Genomic DNA, 21,831 nt, shown 5'->3' on the forward strand with positions numbered 1-21,831 from the left:
TCACTCTCAATACACCATTGCAGGCCTAAGGCCCTTTCAGTTGGAAGTTTGTCTTTGTCTAGGTCGAGATCCATCGTCTCTTTGACTCTATCCTCCACATGAACGAAAGATAAAACTTCTCTGCTGTTTGTAGCCTACTTTGAAAGGTGAAAGCCTCCTCTTTGGCAGACGGCTGTGATGTCAGTGATGAGTTGCATTTTAAAAAAAATTTATTTTATAATTTTGTGTTAAGAAATACTAATGTTGCTTCTTTATCACTGAGACATTAAAAACATAATGAAACAATGGTGTGGTAATGTTTGATTGATGGGAATTTACACTGCAACAGCCAATCACGGCCTGACTGAAAACGTTAGATTACGTAGGCTTACGTGACGTAGCCTATGTCATTAACACCGCGCAACAGTCACCGCGCATTTTGAATGACTGAATGAATCTGCAAATCTGTGAGTTTTCGCTGGCTTTCAGAATATTTCTATTTCGTTGCTGTTACGTATGTAAGTGGTTTAAAAACCGACCGACGGTCACCTCTGCAAAATCACATCAACCAACCTGATGTTGTCAACGGAGAAGGACAACAGTCTGAGCCAGAGCCCGTTGCTCGCAGCTCCGCTGAGCCCAACCCCAAACAGGTTGTTTTGAAAAAATATCCTGTCAAAATGTTTGGCTCAAAAAAACAATAATTTTCCTCTAGCTGGTATTTGAACAGGGACTGGCTTTGAGTACTCGGTGGAAAAGGACGCCGCATTTTGTTATGCCTGCAGAAAATTCCGATCTGTATCATCAGACGTGAACTTCATTCTCCATTAAGGGATTTAATGACTGGAAACATGCCATTGAAACAGGCAAGGGCTTAAATAAGCATGCAGCTTCAAAAGAACATTTAGCCTAAGCAATGTGGAGAGATTCTCAAAAAACGCAGAGAGACAGGAAAAGAGATTTCCACTCTCTTAACTTCAGAGCAACTGGCTCGCAACAGATACTACATGTCAGCCCTAATTGATATGGTGAATCAACTGCCGTTACGTAGAGATAATGCTGGTTTTGCCAGTGTGCTAGATGACAAGAGCTCCATGGGGATGTTTTTGTCTCTTTTCGAGTACTCCATGCGCAAAGATCCAGAACTGACGAGGATTACAAAAACAATCCCACAGAATGCACGCTATACCAGCCCACAGATACAAAACGAGATAATCGAAATGATGAGCAAACTTGTGACAGAGGAAATAGTGAGACAAGTCGGGGATAGCTGGTATTCAATTAAAGTGGATGGCACACGGGATCCTTTAGGCCAAGAAAATATATCTATAGTGGTGCGTTTTGTTTACGATAACTGTGGTGTCTGTGAGCACCTCTTGGTAATGGCCACATCTTAGAAAGGTGATGCAGAGACTCTGACAGGTGTAATAATTGATGAGCTCACGAGCGCCGGACTCAGCACAGACAAAATCCTGAGTCAGGTTTATGATGGCGCATCGCTCATGTCTGGCAGGCATGGTGGTGTGCAGACATTGCTCCAAAACAAGCTGGATCGTAACATACCATATATTCACTGCTTTAATCACCAGCTTCATCTGGTTGTGATTCATGCTATGTCCAGTGAAGCAGCTGTGGAGGAGTTTTTTGGAGTATGCAACATGCTGTACAACTTCATCAGGAAGCCAACCGTCGCTATGTTGTACAAAGGTGAGACCCTGAAATGTCTCTTGGACCAGAGATGGACTGGACGCAACGGTAAAAGTTGTGCTGAAGAGTTTTCAGGTCATATTCACATTACTGACCGAGGTGGAGAACACACGTGGCCCTGGAGTGGAGGTGCGCGTCGAGGTTACGGGGCTGCTTCGTGCCATTACGTAGCGCAGTTTTATGTTCATTGCGCACCTGGACCCATCAACCCCTCTACTTGAAGAGCTGATGTTGTTGAATCTGAATATGCTGTGGCCCTTGAGTTCCTGGTGAAGAGAATGACCCCGGTTCCCCCCGAAGATGGAAAATGGACAATAGCCAACATCCTTCGCACATTCAACTGTGCACTCCAGGCTATGCCAACTGTTGTCACAGCATACACCCCTGCCCTAACTTTAGGAGCTTCCACAGCAGTATGTGAAAACTCATTTTGCACAGGTATTCCAGAGAGGCTACATATCATGGTGTTTCCTGCAGCCTGTCCTCTATAGTCATTCAGATTACATTCATGTAATCTGTGACGTTTACTGAACAGTAAGAAGTTTTCAAGTTGGTGCCTCCTCTAATGCAAAATGTGCATTGCTTTAAAAAAGCAACAAACTTGGATATAAGTGAAATCTGAAGGCACAAACTCAGAAAGCAACAGTCACTGAGAGTCTGGGAGCAGCAAGCTTTGGGGATGTTATTGTGCACGCTCACTCATACAACTGTGAAACATACTGAACATTGCTGAAAGGACAGAGGTGTGGTACCCAACAGTGATCATGTCACAGTGCACAGCCCCCGTCCCGGGGGACACTTCTTTCCTCAGCTATGTCACAGCTGCTCAGTATATTGCAGAAAGCCGAGGTCCCTGCAGGATCTGGACCTCCACTGAAGTCTTAGAGGTTTGATGACAAAAAAAAAAACGTGAGGCTTTAAAAACCTCTCAGCTGATCTAGTCAGAGTGGAAACAGTTGAGAGCTTGGAGAACATCCTCATGATGCCTCTGGTGTTTTTCATTCTGCTCCCCGCCACCTAAACAGGTTGAAGCTTGTTGTGCTCCTTCTGTAAACCCAGATTTCTGTTTTCCTGAGAGGGAGCGGGAGGGTCCTCTTCACTGTCAGCGAGCAGCAGCAGACGTCTGAGCGCCGCTGGGACTGAGATGCAGCAGAATCAAATGTCATCATGCCTGAGGTGATTCATCAGGGGCTGCTCTGACAGACCACCTGAGTGCTGACTGTCAGCCAGTTTGGAAAAAAGGGTCCTCAGAGGCTGAACACAGAAAACTGTGAATATGAAAAGAACTCAAAGTGAGACAGGACACACAAATGTGTCTGGTTGGAATCCTGCAGGAGGAATGATGATGAGTTTCCATCTGAAAATTGAGATGGATGAAAAGTAAAACACAGCCTGAAATATGCTTTTCATTAAGAAGCGAAATGTCTGAGGACATGAATGGAGACAGAAGTATCTTGTGAATGCTGCTGATAAAGGGAATAACAAAACAAAGAAAAAGAGTGCGAGAGAAAACGCTGTTAAGGTTAAAGATAAGTGATTTCTGATCTGAGATGTGAAAGTGCATCGGAGAAAATGTTCTGTTGCTTTTATTTATGACTCTTAATAGATTATTTATGTACTTATTTTTGAATTTTTGTCAGGATGCCAGGATTCCTATTTTGATTTGATGAACTTGATATATATTTATATATATACTTTATATACAGCCATATTGCAGCCATATTGTGCAGGAGGCAGTGACGTTTGTAATACACTGTAAAATAAAGTCATCAAAGGCCACTTACGTTCTTCATCTAGAGCTTTCAACCACATCTTATGGTCATTTTGTTAAGTTCTCGTCCAAAAGTTATTAAAAAATATTTGAAATGTTTAGTTTTTGTGGAATGTTAATCGGTATAGTGCATCGCTCCACAAAGGCCCAACAGTCATTTTAGGAAAACACATTTAAATTCAGTAGCTCCAGATTTTCATTCAGATCTGCACCAGATGCTGATAAATATCAGTCCCTGAAACCAGTGGCTCTCAAATGGGGGTCTATGAAAAGCTTCCCGATTCATTTGTTTAAATAATCATAATCTGCTTGTATTCTCTGTTGATGTGGGGATTTTTAATGTCTAATATCTTTCTGAGACATTTCTCTTGTGATGTTCAAATAGATAATTAAGTAGAAGTATCACAAACTTTGACAAAGCAATGTCAAATAATTTCTTTTGGGAAGTAGATGAGGGTGGTCCTCATAATATTTTCTATATTGTAGGAGGGTGAATGAATCACAATGCTGCATTATAATTATAAAACTAAAGATACAATGTGCAGCCTCCACCAACCAACCATGTGTCTCTATATGTCCCCTTTCATCACTGAAGTAATTTAGCTAAATGTATCACATGTATTTTATTATCATGTATTTATTTTTGAGTAAGGTTCTGAATTCAATTTAATTAAATTTTATTTGTATGGTGTCAATTCATAATATACAATATCTCAAGGCACATAGAAGGTCAAGACCTTAAAATCTTATAAAAAACACCTCTTGCAGAACCAGGCTCAATGTGGGCGGTCATCTGCCTCGACTGGTTGGGGCAATCAAAGAAAAAGGGGAGGAGAGGAGAGATGGGTGGAAAAGAGGGGCGAGAAGAGAGAGGGATAGTGGGGAGGGGGGAGGAGGGGGAGAGACTGATATATCGTCTGCGTAACAATGGTAGTGTATGTGGTGCTTTCTGATGATGTTGCCTAAGGGGAGCATATAAGGTGAAGATTCAAAGTGACCTAATCAGTGCATCCTGTGAATCCAGCCAAACGTCCTCGTTCATGATGCAAAACATGTGTTGTGAGGTCACAGCGAACTTGACCTTTGACCCACTGAATTCTAATCAGTTCAACATCGAGTCTAAGTAAATGCTTGTGTCACAGGTAATAAAATTCCCTCAGGGCCTTTCTGATGATGTTCCCGGCGTAGAGGCATATTAAAATAGAAACACCCTTCGGCACAGCAGTAATCTCCATAACATCACATTTATTGGGCAGAACTTAATGTGATTGGCGGACATGACTGCACCAGTCAGAGGTCACCATCCAGCTGCTGACATGTAACGTGTGTAAACTACTAAGGCTTCTGGCTCTTATGTCAAATGAACTGCTTGCAACTCTGCAGCTACATTTGTGTCTTTCTGAGCATAAATCACAAGTAAACATAGAGAACTACAGAGACTTAAAGTTCTGAAAGATGATCATCATCTTCATATCTTGGAAACTGGAGATAACTTCAACAAACTAACAGTTGCTTTCTGGAATTTAGTGGGAAAACAGAATAAAACTTCAACATGAGACAGTAAGATTGGGATCAAACACATCACTTCATGTTTTGAAGAGAAGAAAGAGCAGACCAAGAGGAGGTGGGGTTTTAATTCAATATCGTTTTCTATTTTATTGATGTGTGACCTTTATCTAACCAGGATGTCTCTGGAGATTCAAAATAATGTTTCAACAAAGAGAAAACAGCCACTGAGGCAACACAAGGAATAAAAAAATAAAATATGAAATCTGTACAGCTTATAAATATGAAGTCTTAATTGTGTTCATGTACAGTTCTGTGCGTTCAGACAGATTTCCGTCAGAGCTGCAGCTCCACTAAGGTCCACCTGATCTGAACTCCCAATTTCTGTCTAGTAAATAAAAGTCTTCACAGTTTATATACGAACAGTTCAACTGTCAGAAGATCACAGACCTTCTTCCCATACTGGTCTGTAGGGACACTTTTCAAAATAAAAGCTCCACTGAGGGGATATTCAGTTAAAAATCTCTCCTCTTCGCGCACATAAGGACTTCCTGTCTGCGGCAGCTGATGATGGCGAGGGCTGCCTGCAGCGTCATCATTTCACTTTGTCCATGTCGATGGCTGTGATTGGATCCTCCTCCTGGATGGTCATGCCCCCTGCTGACTGACAGCAGCTGTGCTGATGATCCCTCCAGTCCTGCAGAGTATAAAATCAAGCTGAAGTGTGACTCTCTTTACAGACCAACAGTTTCTGTTCATGCATGTCTTAATACTGTCATCCTGATAAAGTGACAGTAATTACTGGAGGAATGGAGATTTAAGGAGGACATGGTGAGAGGAATGAGGATTTTCAAATTCCTTAGACAAATTAAGTTTGGAATAAAGACAGAAACGCGTACATACATGTCCTCAGAACCCTGTGCTGTGTCCGAAATCATTCACTAATCACTATGTAGTGAATTTGGCATTTTGTAGTGAATTTTTTAACCTTTTATATAAACTCATTATATCCCACTGTCTGGATTATCATGAGGATAAAGAGTCTGTCTAGCATACATCGCTCATTTTTGGCATAGTTTGTTTTTTTATGACAGGCACGAGACAAATCTGTGAGCTGTGGCCGTAAATTTGTAAAAAGAGCAGAACAAACTGTAGCAAACAGGTTTATTTCTACATTTTAACATTGGCATACAATATGTCTTTTACCTTAAAGTATTAAAGTAAGTGTGAAATAAACATTTTAATGTATTATGTGATTTTCCTCCGGCCACACATAGAACTCCCTCCGCAGTGATTAGGAGTTTGTGAGGGAGCTGATTTCAGACACAGCCTCTGACTCAGAACAGTTAAGTTGGTCATATATCAGACTTTCATTGCTCTAACAGCTCCTCATAATGTGCATGACAAGAATCCTGAGCAGCTACAGCCCCAAAGAGGCTGTTCAACATTCTTGGTGGGATTGCAGGTCTGCATTATATGCCACTTTGCTTTAATAATCGTGGGAGCAGATAGGAAAACCAACTGCATGTTTATGACTAAAGCATGATCAGCATGTACTCTACACACCCAAAGCTATTATTTCAGACGTGGAGGCAATTTATATCTGACCTCTGGTGACCTTGAAAGGTCAATGACCTGAGGATTTTAAAAATGTCGTCTCATCACGCTGCATTATAGTCATTTGTATATCTGCCAAAGTACAACTTTTATATTCATTAAGATGCTCGTTTTAATTAAAGGTCCAGTGTGTATTCAGGTGAAAGGGAACTATTGACAGAAATTTAATGTAGAATAATCCTCATGATGTTTTCACTAGTTCATTTCATCTAAATTGTATGAATTGTAGTTTTATTTACCCCAGAAAAGGTCCTTTATATTTAAATACTTTATATTTACATCGAGGGGACCCTCTCTACCGAGGCTGCCATGTGTTTTACATTAGTCCAGACTGGACAAACTAAACACCTTTAGTTTTTGCAACAGTTAAAGGCTTCCACAGTTTCTTTTTCATGTTTGGAATGAGAGGGTGAGGTGAGGGGTGTTCAGCTGCAACATGCAATTTCAACACTAGTTCAGGTGGGTCTTACCTTTCTCTGACAGAAGGTAGAGCAGTAGTTGACTTTGTGACAGCCCGTACACTCACTCATTGCCATCCGACCACAGTTCACACACATCTGCTACAGAGGTAACAACACAAAACACAGACAAGCACAGAAAGTTAGCATCCCAGAAACATATGAACTATTTATTTCAATTTGTGTATCTGAGCTTTGTTCAAGAATTGAACAACAAAGATGTGCGCATGCATGCTTGTCGTACATTGATGATGATCTCAGTAATGTCAGAGCTCCTCTTGGCATCAGAGTCGTCTGGCTGCTGAAAGGAAATCTGGTTCTGAAACGACTGACTGAAACCACACTGAACACACACACACACACGGTCAACAGGTAACTAGGTAATATCTCATCTCTACCACTTCATACAGATGATTATAAATCATAAAACGTTTATAATAATACATTTACATTAAAGTTTTCATGAGACAACACTGCTGCTCTTGTTAGGCACATTCATTAGCACTGATCAGTGAAGTGGCGTAAAAGGAATTCACTTATTATCAATCCAAAGACGACACAAGAAATAATTTTCGTGCAACAAATCAGCTACTAAATCGTGGCTCAAACACTTAAGTTTTCAAACGATGTCAGCTAAAAGGATGCTGACTCTGGCAGGTGGTTTTACATCAGACCATTATCTTCTACGTATTATTAAGAATATCAAATTGAGCCTTTAAAACCGAGGATTTAGAGTTTAACAGACTCAACTGAACAGATTGCAGAGCTCTGGTTCCTCCATCTGTCAGAATCAGAGTCAGGGTGTCAGCTGGAGTGTGGATCAATCACACAGAGCTGCACCATTAAGTCCAAAATTATAATCGTTAAGAGATCGAGATAATTTTGTCTTGATTAATATTTGTATTGCACTGAGCAGAGCACTGCTTTCATTTTCATGTTGTCCTACATTAGAGAAGCACAGGGATTCACTGAGAACAACAATACACAACACAAAACAAAGACATCTCACTAAACAATACCAAATCAAACTGATACATATATTATCACAGATGTATTAACAGGCCCAACCACCTAATTAGGTGACAAAATGAATAAATAGATGAATAAATAGATTTTCTTGTTAAATAAAAGTTTGATTCCAGCCCTCAACTTCAAATTACGTTCCCCATGTGTCCTGTTATTTTGTAAGTTCATCATAAGTATTGCTTAATAAACATTCTGAACAGATACAAAAAATCTAAGAAAAAGTTGTGTGGTTGAACAAGTCTGTTGTGGTGCAGAAACAAGTCTTGTGCATTTTTTTGGAATGAAGTGTTCTTTTTTTCAATCAGAACAACTTTATCTGTTTCTGGAGAACTACTCTTTGCCATTTGCTCCAGTCCTTCAATTACTGATTTGCAGCTCTGCCCTCGGTTGTAACGCCCCCTGGTGGCTGGCTGTTGGCTTAGCAAGGTTTTTATGTGAGAAGCCATAATGTAAATGTCAATATCACGGTCAATAATGTTGATAGAATTGTGGGGAACCAAAATTGTTAAAATTCAACAATTTGTACATTTTGTAATTCTTTTGGATTTGATTTGCACTGCTGCACTTATTTTCAAATGATGTGCTTTACTTGAATATTGTGCTATATATAGATACTTCTTGAACTTCATTTTGTTAGAATTATCTTTATTATTATTATTTTAATTTTTAAAACTACTATTATTCATTTATTGTAATTCCTTCTATTACTATTCTGTGGCTTTATTGTTTTATCCTGTTCTATTTTTGTATTTCTATTAATTTTATGTCAATTATTATTATTAACCATTATTATAATCAAATATTTATTATACCATTTCTTTCTTGCACAGAACATTCTTATATGAAAGGTGTCAAAGGTGTGTGTGTGTATATGTGTGTGTGTATGTTCTCACCTCCTTCCTGCCTCCATGACCTTTGAACCCCGTCGTGTCCGCTGCAGAGTTCTTGGCCTGTTCTATCAGAGCCTTCAGCTGCTGCACGTTGCTCAGCAGCGTGTCGGCCATCTCCTCCAGGTACAGCCAGGTGTTCTTCTGGCCCTCGCTCTCTACTGGCCCCACCCCCCCTACAGGCCCCACCTCCAGCCCACTCACCAGCCCTGCCGATGGAGACACCGCCGCCGCCACTGACATCTTGGCCTGAACGGGCTGAGGGGTCACGGCCAATGCTGGCAATGCCGTCAGCACTGAGAGAGAAGAAGAAGAGACCCAAAAGTGTTATTTTACTTACAGTAGAGAGATGACAGGAAATGAGGCTGTGATACATGTGGTACATCTCGGTTCTAACCTCTTCCTTCACTTACATCTTTTCTTTTCATCTTTGTCCCAACTACTAAAGACAAATAATAAAAATAGTAATAATAAACTTTATTTATATAGCACCTTTCCAAAACAGGGTTTACAAGGTACTTTACATGATAAAAACAACAGAGATCATAAAAGTGTAATTGTAAAATGTAAATAATAGATGAGTATAACAAGCAAAAACATATTAAGAAAGCAAAATAAATTAATCCATAAATAAAACATTAAGAGAGGATCACAGGAAGGCAGGTTGTTCCCAAGTCTGGGGGCATGAACGGCAAATGCTCTGTCACCTTCATGCATAAGCCTGGACTTTAGAACAACTAGGAGGGCAGCATTTGAGGATCTCAGGGCTCATATATATGTTGTTATCATTCAGACAATTCAGGGCTTTAAAAATAAGAATTTTAAATTCACTCTTATTTGTAGTTAGTGCAAAGATGCAGAATGGGTGTGATATGCTCACGTTTTCAGGGATCTTTTAAAATCTTAGCGGCTGCATTTTGGATGAGTTGAAGTGAGGAGAGAGATTTTGTGCTGCAGATGGAGAAAACGGAGTTGCAATAATCTAACCGTGCTGATTTAAATGCATGAATGACTGTTTCTGGGGTTTTGGCAGAGACAAAAGGCTTCAATTTAGAAATCTTCCGGAGTTGAAAGAAGCATGACTGTGTGATAGATTTGACTTGGCTGTTCAAGGTGAGGTTGCTGTCAAATATAACACCAAGGTTTCCACAATGAGTAATGAGATTGGATTAATGACCTAGCGTGTTTGTGAGTTCGGTGTGTGAGGAGTTGGTAGAAATCACAAGTATTTCTTTCTTTTTTGGGTTCAGTTGAAGGAAATGATGTGCCATCCAGTTTTGAATATCTGCGAAACAGTTTAGAAGTGAAGAGATTGCATTTAAGTTACTGGGGTTACAACTGAAGTAGACTTCAGTGTCATCACATTAAACCTGTACATCTTCTCTAAATGTTCATGTGTATGCAGGAGTAACATGATTTCAGTCTCTGAAAATGTATTAGAGCATATTTTAACATATTTAAATATCTCTTTGAGTAAAAAAACAAAACAACAGGTTGTGTGAATTTCTTCTGTTCCGCCCTTATTATGATGAGTTAAGAGCTGTATACATGAAACGTCTGTTCAAAATCCAGAAATGCTCCAGTTCACTGATGATGAAAGAATGGAAAAGGTTAATCATCATTTTAATGCGTGTAGGTCAGCTACATTTGTTTCTAAATCTAAAAACATCGGGATGGTTTATTGATTTAGTTTTGTCTCTGGTGCTGCTACTCTTTCTGTTTTTGTACTTTTCTAAAAAATTAACTTAACTTATAATATAATTATTAGTAACTTTGATCATAATGTGCGTGACATGAAATCAATCAATTAAATGTTACCAAATCATTTACTGCTCATCAACTATAAACTAAGAATGGATGTAGGGAAAATAGCGAAACTCTTTATTTAAAATTAAATTAGAAAACACAGCTAGCCAATATGAGAAGACTGAGTGCATCCAAGTCATTTTTTGAAGTCAGACAGGCCACCGCACAATTTGACATGACATGAAAATCCTCACGCTGGACGAAAGTGACGCCTGCTCTGACTCTTTCTGACGTATACATTAGTCATGCACCTCACTTATTAAATGTAGAGGCAAAGTATGAAGAATCAAACACAAGCAGGTGGTCTGAGCAGATCCAGGCCAGCATGTCTGTGCGAGTGTGCCTCCTCCAAGCATCCACTCCTGACCTAAATACACGATTTAATGTCTGTGAAATTATTCCTGCGCTGGTGCAGTCAGTGGCAGCTCAGCACTCCACTGAGAATAGTCCAAAAATAACTGGACATCCATCTCACACTGTGATTTGACATGTCCCGCAGATGTGTGTGTGTGTGTGTGTCTATGTGCGTACAGATTATTATTATAACTAATGCAGTACCCGTTCTAAACCGGCCTGATTGTAACGTTCTGTTCTCTTGTCCTGTGTTGATGCTCCGGAGCTACTTCAGAATTATTACTTGTCATTTGTGAGTCCTCCTCAAACAGTTTTACAACATACTGTTGTGGAGCTGAGGGGGCTGGGAGAGCACCTGCACCTGCACCACAGAGGTGCAGCGCAGGTGAGAGCTGTTAAAAGGCAGCGGCAGAGATTCCTCGAAGAGACACACTAGGACACTCAGGAGGACTGAGATGGAGAGATACAGAGCTGAAAAGCTAGTCGTCCAGCTAACAGCTCTCACCTGCGCTGATTGATCCTCTGTGGTGAGGGTGAAGGTGCTCTCCCAGCCCCCTCAGCTCCACAACTGTCACTTTTAACTGTTTTCTTGATGGACGTTGTGTTCAGAACTTTTTATAAAGCGTTTATGGTGCAGAGTTTCTCTTCACATTAAATTTTTCATAAATATATTAGGTTATTTCCTTCCTGGATATGAGCCTTTATTAATGCTGCACTTTGATAAAACTCCAACATGCTAAGTGTTTCTGTCTTAAGTCAAAGCAGCTCATCTGTCCAGATTTGTGAGCACTAGTTTAATTCTGTCTTAGTTAAGCTACAGCTGCAGAGAATTTACTTCTCTCTTTTGCAGTAGATAAAAGCAATTAAAGGCTTCAACAGCTTCATCTTTCATCTTCTCTTCAAAAGAGAGAAAAGCTACTTTTACACATGAGCTCAAAGAAAAAATTTAAAATCTGACATTAAATATCTGACACTAAATATCTGACATTTAAAATCTGACGGACAGATTTAGTCTTAATCTGTAGATTTGAATTGATGTATGTAAATTATGAATCATTTTTACATATACTCACTTCATGTGAAACACACACACAGAGGAAGAGCTTCATTAACCTGACAGACGATGAGACAGTCCTAATGCTGGGACCACAGCTGCGTGTGTGCTGCTGAGCAGTCAGATTATATTTTTTAGTTTTTCAACCAATCAGAAGAGCCCTAGAGGTGGCGAAAATGTCCTGAGCAGTGACTGTTTAAATTTAAATTTAAATGAATGGTATTTTCATGTTTGAATTTTGGATGAAATAAAATGTTTGTGTTTATCAACAGATCAAAACGGACAAATAATTCTCAGCCCCTGAAAACACCACAAACTCAAATTGAGTTATTCAGTACTGGTCAAAACTCTCAGACGTTGGATGTTCTCTGATCCTGTAAAGCGGAGGTTATCATCAGGTAGCGAAATTGGGACATCAAGCTGCAGAGACCCCTCATTGGTCAACCTGCGGAGTCGTCCTCTCCTGAGAGCTCATTATAGCAACAACAGCGAATCAGAAAGATGGATAGGCTGCTGGGCAGCAGCAATAGAGGGGATTGTGGGAAACCCTCCTCAAATGATTAAGTAGGGGGACCATGGCTGTACAAAGAGCTCAGTGCAATGCTGCCAAACAGATTTGCTGATAATTTGTACCAGTGGACACACTTGTCTCTCTGGTGTTTCACTTTCCATTGTAAAGATTTAAAGGGCCAATTCACCCCAAAATTTGGATTGACTCATTATCTACTCTCCACTCTGCTGATGGAGTGAAGTGTTCGAGTCCACAAAACACTCACGAGTTTCAGGGATAAGAGCGTTGCAGCTGAATCCAATACAATTGAAGTAAACAGTGACCGATTCTTCAAATGTAAAAAAAAAACCATAAACTTAATGTTCGTGTGGTGTCATCCAAGTGTTTATAAGTCCCGACATTCATATTTGACTCAAAACAGCGTCATGTACAGCATGTTTTAGCCTAAATGTCTGCTGTTATCCTCCTCTGGAGCTGCATTCATGCGTGGATCACAGCGGACATTTAGGCTAGAAACATGGTGTTTTGATTCGAGTTTGAATGTCGGGGCATATGGACTCTTGGATGACTCCACAGGAGCAGTTTAGAGGCATCTTATGGTTTTTCTGTTGTTTTTTTACTCTCAAGACTCCTAAACTGTGGACTCCAACACTTCACCCACCCGTCCATCAGAATATTGTGAGTGGATAATGAGAGAATTTTCATTTTTGGGTGAAACATCCCTTTAATCCAAGCAGGTTTTATCTTTGTTCAACTTTTCTCGAGTGTACAAAAGTGAGCTGTATTTTCAAAATTTTACAGGGCCAGCAGGAAAACTAACCAGCCAATCATTTCTTGCTTCATTTGACGAACATAAAAAACCCCCAAGTATATCCAGTTTACAATCAAAGAACAGAAATCATTCTTAAATTATTCAAATAGTTTCTCAAAATGTTTTTGTCAATCAACTAGTCGACTGATCAACTAATCTCTGTAGCTCAAACATGTTTAAGACCAGTGGTTCTCAAACAATGGAATGTGTACCAACAGTGGTTCGCAAGCTCTCTCTGGTGGTACGCGGAAGAATCTCAGAAATATTATAATATCATTATTATAAACTGGTTCACAAACACTACAATCATGGTTCCAAACGGGAACTATTCGGAAAAAAAGACTGTATTATTTCGCGCAGCCGTGTTGAAAGTGATGTGGCCGCCGACAGTAAACATACAATAAATAAATATAAACAGTCCCTGGCTACTGACAGACAGCTCCACCGCCGTGAGAAGGCACACAGACCGGCCGCAGCTCCACTAAGTCTGCACAGCTCCACTAAGTCCACCTACAGTGGTAATTTGGTTACTTTGTCAGTAATTTACATCCTCTCTTGTCACTCTGTCATTCGTGCGGTTCACCACGCCAACTGCATTAAACCAAATGGATGGAGCCGCCATCTCCTCCTGCTCCACATACATTTACTGAGTTTATAGAGACAAAGAGAGAGAGAGAGAGACTATGTGTGCACGCTGTTACTTTTCCCTAAGGTTCTGGGATCATTAATAAGTGGGGGGATGGTACCTGCTGTGCTGGCAAACACCTCGCTCTGTGCCGAACCCTCAGAGATGATGGCGGCAGCAGCGGCAGCATCGGCAGTTGGACTGCGGTCAAAGGTCAAGGTGCCGGGGGTGGTGAACGTTCCAGTCGGGGACATAGTGACTGTTAGTGGAGGACAGACATGTCAGACATGTAAATGGAAGGTTTACAAGTTTATCTCACTGATGAAGCTGATGTGATAGTGAGCATGAGTTAACAGATATGAACCTGCTAATCCTGAACGACAAACTGTTTAAACTTTTGTCTTCTTCTACTGTGACACACAGAGACAGCGCCCCTCTTGCGGACACATGGGGAGGTAATCTGACTTACATGTGGTCCCAGGGGTCAGCGTGATGCTTTTGGTGGAAGAAAGTTCCTTTTTGGGGGGGATGAGTGGAAGATCCATATCCTTCTTCCGTCTCTTGTATGGGACAAAGAGGCGGACTGGTCCACTCTGAGCAGTGGAGAAACAGTTGAGATGCTTTGAATCACAGACATTGAGATGAAAAACGATGAGTTTGACTTGGTTCTGTTTGATTATATGAGTTTTTCGGGCTCAATATAGATAGCTTCAATTGTCTTGTGTCTGACCAACAGAAAAAGATCATATTGGTGCAACTTATTGCAGAGAAAAGTTGGAGTTAATTTAGGATATTTAATGACAGGAGAAGTTGGGGATCGAACCAATCCAGTGACTAATGGCTGACCCACTCTCTATCACTGCAATTATACCTTAAATGAAAAAAAGTGAGAATGACTGTTGCTGTTGTCTTTGTTAACGGAGACTGTAGTAAACACAATCTGCAGAGACACACACTGTGACTGTATATAAAGTGACTACATAAAGATGGATGACATGGAGGAGGTGGGGCTTATGCTCTGCTGCTGTCAGCCACCAGGGAGTGAACCAGATGACTTACAGAGCAAAGGTTAAAAGAAGGAGGAGAGGATGTAGTGACAGAAAAACAAAGTTAACTTTACTATTGCGATGCTTTCTGTAGCCAGAGACTCTCCATCCTTTGGACACTGTGACAGAGAGAGACAGACATTAAGAGAGAGACAGAACCAATCTGATTTCTGCTGAACTGATTCGTCTGAACCAGGTTGTCTGTGAACGACCGTTACATGATCATATCTTTAATTCATTGATTAACCCATTCAATTAGTCATTTTATTTTTTTCTTAAGCCTGTTCAACACAAATAGATCCAGTTTACAGGGACACAGAGAACAGCTGAAAATTATCTCAGAAACTGGAACCAGAGGCTATGTTGCCTAATCTCTATAAAAAAATTCTTCAAGTGAATTTGCCTGAAGGTCAAGATTTTCTTTTTTTACGTTTCAGCGGGTTTAGTTGCCTGCAGATAGACCGTCTATGTAGAAAACAAAAGAGGCAGAATACTTCGACCGAAATGTGTCAGCTATCGGTGTCTAAGTTATCTTCATTCATATGTAGATAACTGTTAATAGAGATTAGCAAAAATGTCATCTGGACCGAAAACGCTGTTTTGTGTTCACTGTCCCCAAAATATTTGTTTTTGCTCCCAGAATTCTTCATGGGCTGCCAGGTTTTGCCAGATTTTGCCAGATTTGACTGATACCAAATATTTTAATCCCACCGTCAAGCCTGCCCACTACTGGCTGTAGGACGGTTTGTTTTTACTCTTAATGGCAATTTGTTCCATGTTGCTGGTAAGAAAGAAAAATTAATTATTTGGGCCTCTAGTCTAAAAGTAAAAAAAAAATGTTTGGAAAAGATGCACCACCGTTTTGTTTAAATGAACCCATACCACAATCACAACAATGAAAAACAATCTCAATCCGGTTTAAACAGAAGAAGTCTTCACCTATAAACAGAGGTAGCTTTTATGCAGCTTGTATAACACAGGTATTACTTTGTAACAAAACAATGATTTGGATAGGGAATAATATCCGTCTGATTGTAACAAACTGAAATTATATTTGTCGTTAAACTCAGACCATAGTCTTCTGTGGTCAATCTATTTAAATGTGTACTTCAACTTCAGAGGAAAACTGTTTAAATGAAAACAAACTATTTTTACCTGTCTGGTAAAAGAAACCTGAGTGGAATACATCCCGATCTGGGAATGAAGAGCAGGTACATTTTGGAGGTTTTACTGGAAATTGACTAAAAAAAATTTGGACATCATTAAAACCTGATCTAAAGAGACTCACCGCTGTCGGGTCATCACAACAGGCTGCACAGGTACAGGAGGCAGCGTGGGGGTTCAGGATCCGCTCCTAAACATATATGTATTTATTTTTACCAAACCTGGTTGAATATAGACACGGCAGGACCTTCACACACACACACACACACACACACACACACACACACACACACAGTAGTACCTGTATGAGGCAGAGCAGAGGACGGCCAGCGTATCTGATGCTCCTCTTCCAGTCTTTGCTGCTCGCTCTTCCTGCCAGACCTTCAAACTCAGTGGGAGTGAACCACTGCTGGTTGTATTTGATGCAGTGACCTTTCCCCCCTAAGCACAACACTTCACAGTCAGTGTGGGTCGAAACAGGATAAATTACCCAAGAAGTAGAAGTGAATTATATCAGAAAATATGGACTCATGCTCTAAAAGACATTGTGAGGTGACATTTGGAGCTTGGATGGACATGAAGCTCTGCTGGCTAAATCATCAGTACTAAAGATGGACGGACAGACAGCTGCATTAAAACACACCTGGCTCTCTAAGCACTAGTCAGGGTTTATCAGGTTTATTCACTCCTGTTTTATTCACTCATGCTGCATGAACATTGGCCCTGCAGTCAAAAAAGAGCAACACTGAACTGGCTAAATACTTCATGTATTTTTGCATGATAACTTTGACCTTTAATACTAAAGGACATTTTGTTGATAATATAACTTCAGTAACATTTTGAATGCAGGACTTATGTATGTATGTGGATACTTCTGACATTTCTGCTGACTGGTTTGTACCATGTGATAAATCTGACATAAACGGTAAAATGGCACAAAAGATGAGCCTTCACGTAGGAATTTAGAGAAATCTAAAGAGTGCTAGAGCGTAACACTGGTTAAGTCTGAGGTGAAGCTAAACCTGAAAACTATTCAGGACCTGGTTCATATGGAGGGAAACATATGAGTGTTGACTTAAACAGAAAGGAAACCAGTTTGACTGAAAGCCTGGTTTAACTGGTAATGCTGCTGCATGAAACAGTGCTGAGTAAATATGTGTCACCTGATCCCAGTCTGTTCTTGTAGAGGACTCCACTGGAGTTCCTGCAGCGGACCGGCAGCTCATTGTTGTAGACTGATGGGTCCCAGTTGTACTTGGAGCCAGAGTCTTTGTCCTGGGGAGGAGTCAGTGGGGTGGGCGTGGTCTGTGGACCTGAGGGATGCACAGGACAAAACAAATAGACAGAGATCAGAGAGAGATGGAGGTCGCTGTAGTTGAAGTTCTCTTTTATATGTATTTATTTCTACCAAACCTGGTTGAATATAGACACGGCAGGACCTTCACACACACACACACACACACACACACACACACACACACACACACACACACACACACACACACACACACACACACACACACACACCTCGTGCAATGGCGGTGGCAGACTTGAGTCCAGCAGCCTCCACGATACTGCCATCAGTGTGAACCACTATCAGTGTGGCCTTCTGGGTACTGAGACCCTCACTCAGCTGTAGGGTCGTCCTCCCACTCTGTAACACACACATACACACACGTTATACTTATGTGGGTTATTTGTAACACATTAGTTTCACCAGTAGATGTCAGCATGTGCTGTTTCATTTAGAGCTTAGAGTAATTAATCTATTTCCAAGAGAGAAAACTTTGCATTCACAATCTCCCAAAGCCCAATTAATGTGTTTAAATGTCTTGTCTTGTCTGACCATCAGTCCAAAACACAAAGACAGTTTATTAATATAAGAAAACCAACAAACGTTCGCATTAACATTTGTACTTATGCATTAGTGTAATCATCTGAGTGTTGATCTACCAGCACGTGTTCAGGGAGGCTTCCTGATGCAGCGACGGTCGTGGTGAAAACGTTGTCCTCTGCAGCCTGAACGCCTCTCACCGTCACCTCTGATCAACAACAAGAGATTGGAAATATTTTATCATCGCATGCACTCCACTTCTAATGCATAAGAGCTAATACAGTACACCTGTAATGTAAGGATACAATTATAATATCACAGCCAAACTGGGTGTGCTATAATGACAGCATCACCAAAATCAGAGAACTTTTTCTATTATCCTGTTTCAGCCATAATGCCTGTTTGTACTAATTTTTTGTTTGCTTTAGTTGTCCCAGACATCAGACATTAAAGTGAATTTTTAGCTGCATTTCCTGGGAGGCAGAGGGCACTGACTGGACCCTGAAGTGCCCCAGTCCTGTCAGTAGTTTTTTTTGTAATGAAACAGTCACTTGCTTACAATACTAATAGTAGATATAACAATCTGTAAGTATTTTTTATTTTCTAAGCTTTTTAAAGTGCACAATGTGTGGCTTTGTTCAAAGCTACAGAGCTAGCAGTGAACAAGGACTGACTTAAATGTGCACCTCAATGAATTAGGAATTCTGCAGGGATCTGTGTAGGTGGCCCCCTTATTGTCCCTGATTTAGGAAAATCCTATATTTAGCTAAATAGATCCTACATCAGTCAGTGTATCTAAGAAAATGTGATGCACATTAATTTGTGAGTATGTGAATGTTGCATGCCCGCGATTGTCATTGAAAGCTGTGGAAATGGTTATGATTATGATGATGGTTATTAATATCATTGTTCTTGTTCTACAGAGCAGTGTGGTCTGTGCCCTGGTGCAGAGGCAGTCCTGAGAGACATATTCTACCCTCACTAAACTATGTTCAATATCTGACATTTTCATAAAGAAGAACGGAGAGAAAATCATTTCTAAATTAAAAGTGCATTATGAATCGCATGACATTTCATTCTCGTGACAAACTGATCTTAAATTCGTCTTACTTACAATACGTCTATAATACAACTAAAATATAGACTTTAAACATGGTTAACATTGTCCACTCCACCTAGCCATCAGTAAACTGTGTTGTGATAGAGTAAACCAGGGGTCATCAACACAGTGCCCGCGGGAATTTGATATGTGTTTCTAATTAAATGTAATTATTTACTTTTTATACTGTCAAATTTTTATTCTCATATTGAAGTTGACCATTGACTATGATTTGTTAAAAGCGTTGGTCAGTGGCTGGTGAAAATGGGATTTTTTTCTTATGAAATGTTGTAGAAGTGATCATCTTAAATTTAAACAATTGCTGAGATTAATAGAAATAAAGTGTTGAATATTGATTGTATCTGTTTCCCACCTTGTTAAGTCATTGTTGATAATTATTGTGAGAAATCCTTAACGTGATCAGTGTTTTCACATAGATGAGCATCATTTATCATTAATAATAATATACAACTAAAGGCAAACTGAGCAAATGTGTTCTTTCAGAAGAGTGGATCAAACTGCCCTTCGTATGACTCAGTACACATGAAGTAGCTCTCAGTTTCAAAGAGGTTGCTGTAAACTAACTCCAAAAGTTGGAACTGATATTTTTAATGTATTGTAAATATATCTAATATCTCGGCAGGATTTCGGACCGCTTGATAAATTCATGAAGTGGATGCGTGCGTTAGGAAATCACACTGTGGATGTTACCAATCTTTAAATTGTAGACTAATGAAGCTGATGTAGTTTAACTTAGTGTTGCAGACGTGTGTAGGAGTCGTCTGGAAATCTCCATTGGAACAGATGCTGAGACACCGAGCAGAGTGTCTTCTCCTTTGTTTACAAACGCAGCGAACATGTCTGTGTTTTAGCGCCTCCCCGCTCCGCGGCCTGCTGCTAGCTACAGCCATGAACCCGCCTTTACCTGCGAACGCCGCGTCAGCCTCGTCTGGGTTCGGCAGAGACTCGGCTCCCATGTCGATGTTTCCCGGTTCCGCCATCACAGCCATCGTGGCGACTTCGGCCTCCGACTCGGTATCCGAGCCCACCGGCGGCTCGTCGATGGGCGGTTCATCCAGCCCGAGCGCCTTCGTGGCCGAGTCCGCTTCGTCCATTCTCCAGCGCTACGACAAGAGCCGAATGCGACCGAGCAGCAAGCGGCGCCGAGACGAGGTCCGAGCGCAGCCGAGTCCGATACGAACCAGAGGAGCACTCGCAGGTCCCGGAGCCGGTGACGATACTGGATGAATCCCGTTGTGTTCACACCGACATTGACGTAAAACGTTTCAGAACCAGGAGAGCGAGAGCGGAGAGCGGAAGAGAGCCCGAGGGGTTTGTATCTAGTCAAGCAAAACGATGCACCCGAAGACTTCCGGAAAAACACGAAGTGACACAGCGGCGGACAGCGAACACACATTCACACAAATACACACACACACACACACACACACACACACACACAAATACTCACACACACACACAGAGACAGACACACACACACAAATAGTCACACACTCACATATACATACACACACACACGGACACACACAGAGACAGACACACACACACAAATAGTCACACAAATACACACACTCACACACACATATACATACACACACATACACAGAGACAGACACACACACAAATAGTCACACAAATACACACACACACAGACAGACAGACAGACACAAATAGTCACACAAATACACACACTCACACACACATGAACATACACACACACAGACAGACACACGCACACACAAATACATACTTTCACAGACAGACACACACGAGCACACGCACACAGACAGACACATAAATACACACGCACACACACACAGACAGACACACAAATACACACACACACAAATACATACACACAAATACACACACACAGTCACATTCACACACACACACACATGCAGAGAGGAACACAACAGAAAGAGAGAATTCTGCATTTACACTTCACTTCATGACCTCATATGTTGAACCTAAATGTTTAAATGACCTAAATTTACTTGCTATAAAGTTTGTAAATCATTTTTTGTTTCTTTAAATCTGAATTCAGTTTTAACACGTTGTAGCAGCTGCTGATTCAGGTTTGTGAATTGTGCAATAAAAGTGGAATATAATGGTTTTCCAGACATGGCCTGGGGGATTCTACATCTACTACTTAGTCATGGTATATACATGTAGGTCATTTAAGTGTATTTCCACTATTTCTAGAACTGGTATAATCCAACTGGACTAGACACAGAGGGCTCAAAGGCAAACATGCAACAACAAAATAAAAATATTCTTAACTCCTTCCTCATCGAACAAATAATTGATATATTTGTGTTATGAAATAAAGTATACAGTGCCTGAAGATTTAAAAACTGACTTTTTGTAGGGAACCCTGAAGCAGGGAAGTGTCTCATATAAATAATGCCTGGTTTATATAGCACTTTTCCAGTCTTATTGACCACTCAAATCTCTTTACAGTACAAGTTGCATTCACACACACGCACAGCCTTTGGGCAATTCAGGGTTCAGTATCTTGATGAAGGAGTCAGGGATCAAACCATTGACATTCT

The 21,831-nt window shown here is 40.7% G+C and overlaps 1 protein-coding gene across 4 annotated transcripts; it reads right to left on the reverse strand.

The window, feature by feature from the left end:
• Nucleotides 1-5,087: 5,087 nt before the first annotated feature.
• On the reverse strand, nucleotides 5,088-20,706 carry deaf1 (DEAF1 transcription factor). 4 transcript variants are annotated; one of them, XM_069527975.1, is made up of 14 exons: nucleotides 20,181-20,706; nucleotides 18,276-18,364; nucleotides 17,850-17,976; nucleotides 17,486-17,635; nucleotides 16,624-16,763; nucleotides 16,447-16,512; nucleotides 16,314-16,352; nucleotides 15,233-15,277; nucleotides 14,582-14,705; nucleotides 14,234-14,371; nucleotides 8,958-9,247; nucleotides 7,283-7,381; nucleotides 7,051-7,137; nucleotides 5,088-5,660 (listed from the first exon to the last, which is right to left on the reverse strand). In XM_069527975.1, exons 1-14 carry the CDS (start codon nucleotides 20,368-20,370, stop codon nucleotides 5,559-5,561), a joined length of 1,686 nt encoding a protein of 561 aa, XP_069384076.1. In that variant the 5' UTR covers nucleotides 20,371-20,706; the 3' UTR covers nucleotides 5,088-5,558. The 4 variants fall into 4 exon arrangements, with proteins under 4 accessions (XP_069384076.1, XP_069384075.1, XP_069384078.1 ...); XM_069527974.1 differs by having other exon boundaries at nucleotides 7,051-7,140; nucleotides 20,181-20,703; XM_069527977.1 differs by lacking the exon at nucleotides 16,314-16,352 and having other exon boundaries at nucleotides 20,181-20,705.
• Nucleotides 20,707-21,831: the final 1,125 nt, after the last annotated feature.

Source organism: Paralichthys olivaceus, chromosome 7, assembly GCF_024713975.1.
Source record: "Paralichthys olivaceus isolate ysfri-2021 chromosome 7, ASM2471397v2, whole genome shotgun sequence".
In the NCBI taxonomy this organism is placed as follows: domain Eukaryota; kingdom Metazoa; phylum Chordata; class Actinopteri; order Pleuronectiformes; family Paralichthyidae; genus Paralichthys; species Paralichthys olivaceus.

Excerpts from the sequence above, each read along its gene's own strand:
- deaf1 (XM_069527974.1), bottom strand. The coding sequence starts at position 20,370 with ATGGACGAAGCGGACTCGGCCACGAAGGCGCTCGGGCTGGATGAACCG. Across the intron at positions 9,248-14,233 it reads GGTGTTTGCCAGCACAGCAG|TGCTGACGGCATTGCCAGCA; the intron begins GTACCATCCCCC and ends CTTCTCTCTCAG. Across the intron at positions 7,141-7,282 it reads TTACTGAGATCATCATCAAT|CAGATGTGTGTGAACTGTGG; the intron begins GTACGACAAGCA and ends TTACCTCTGTAG.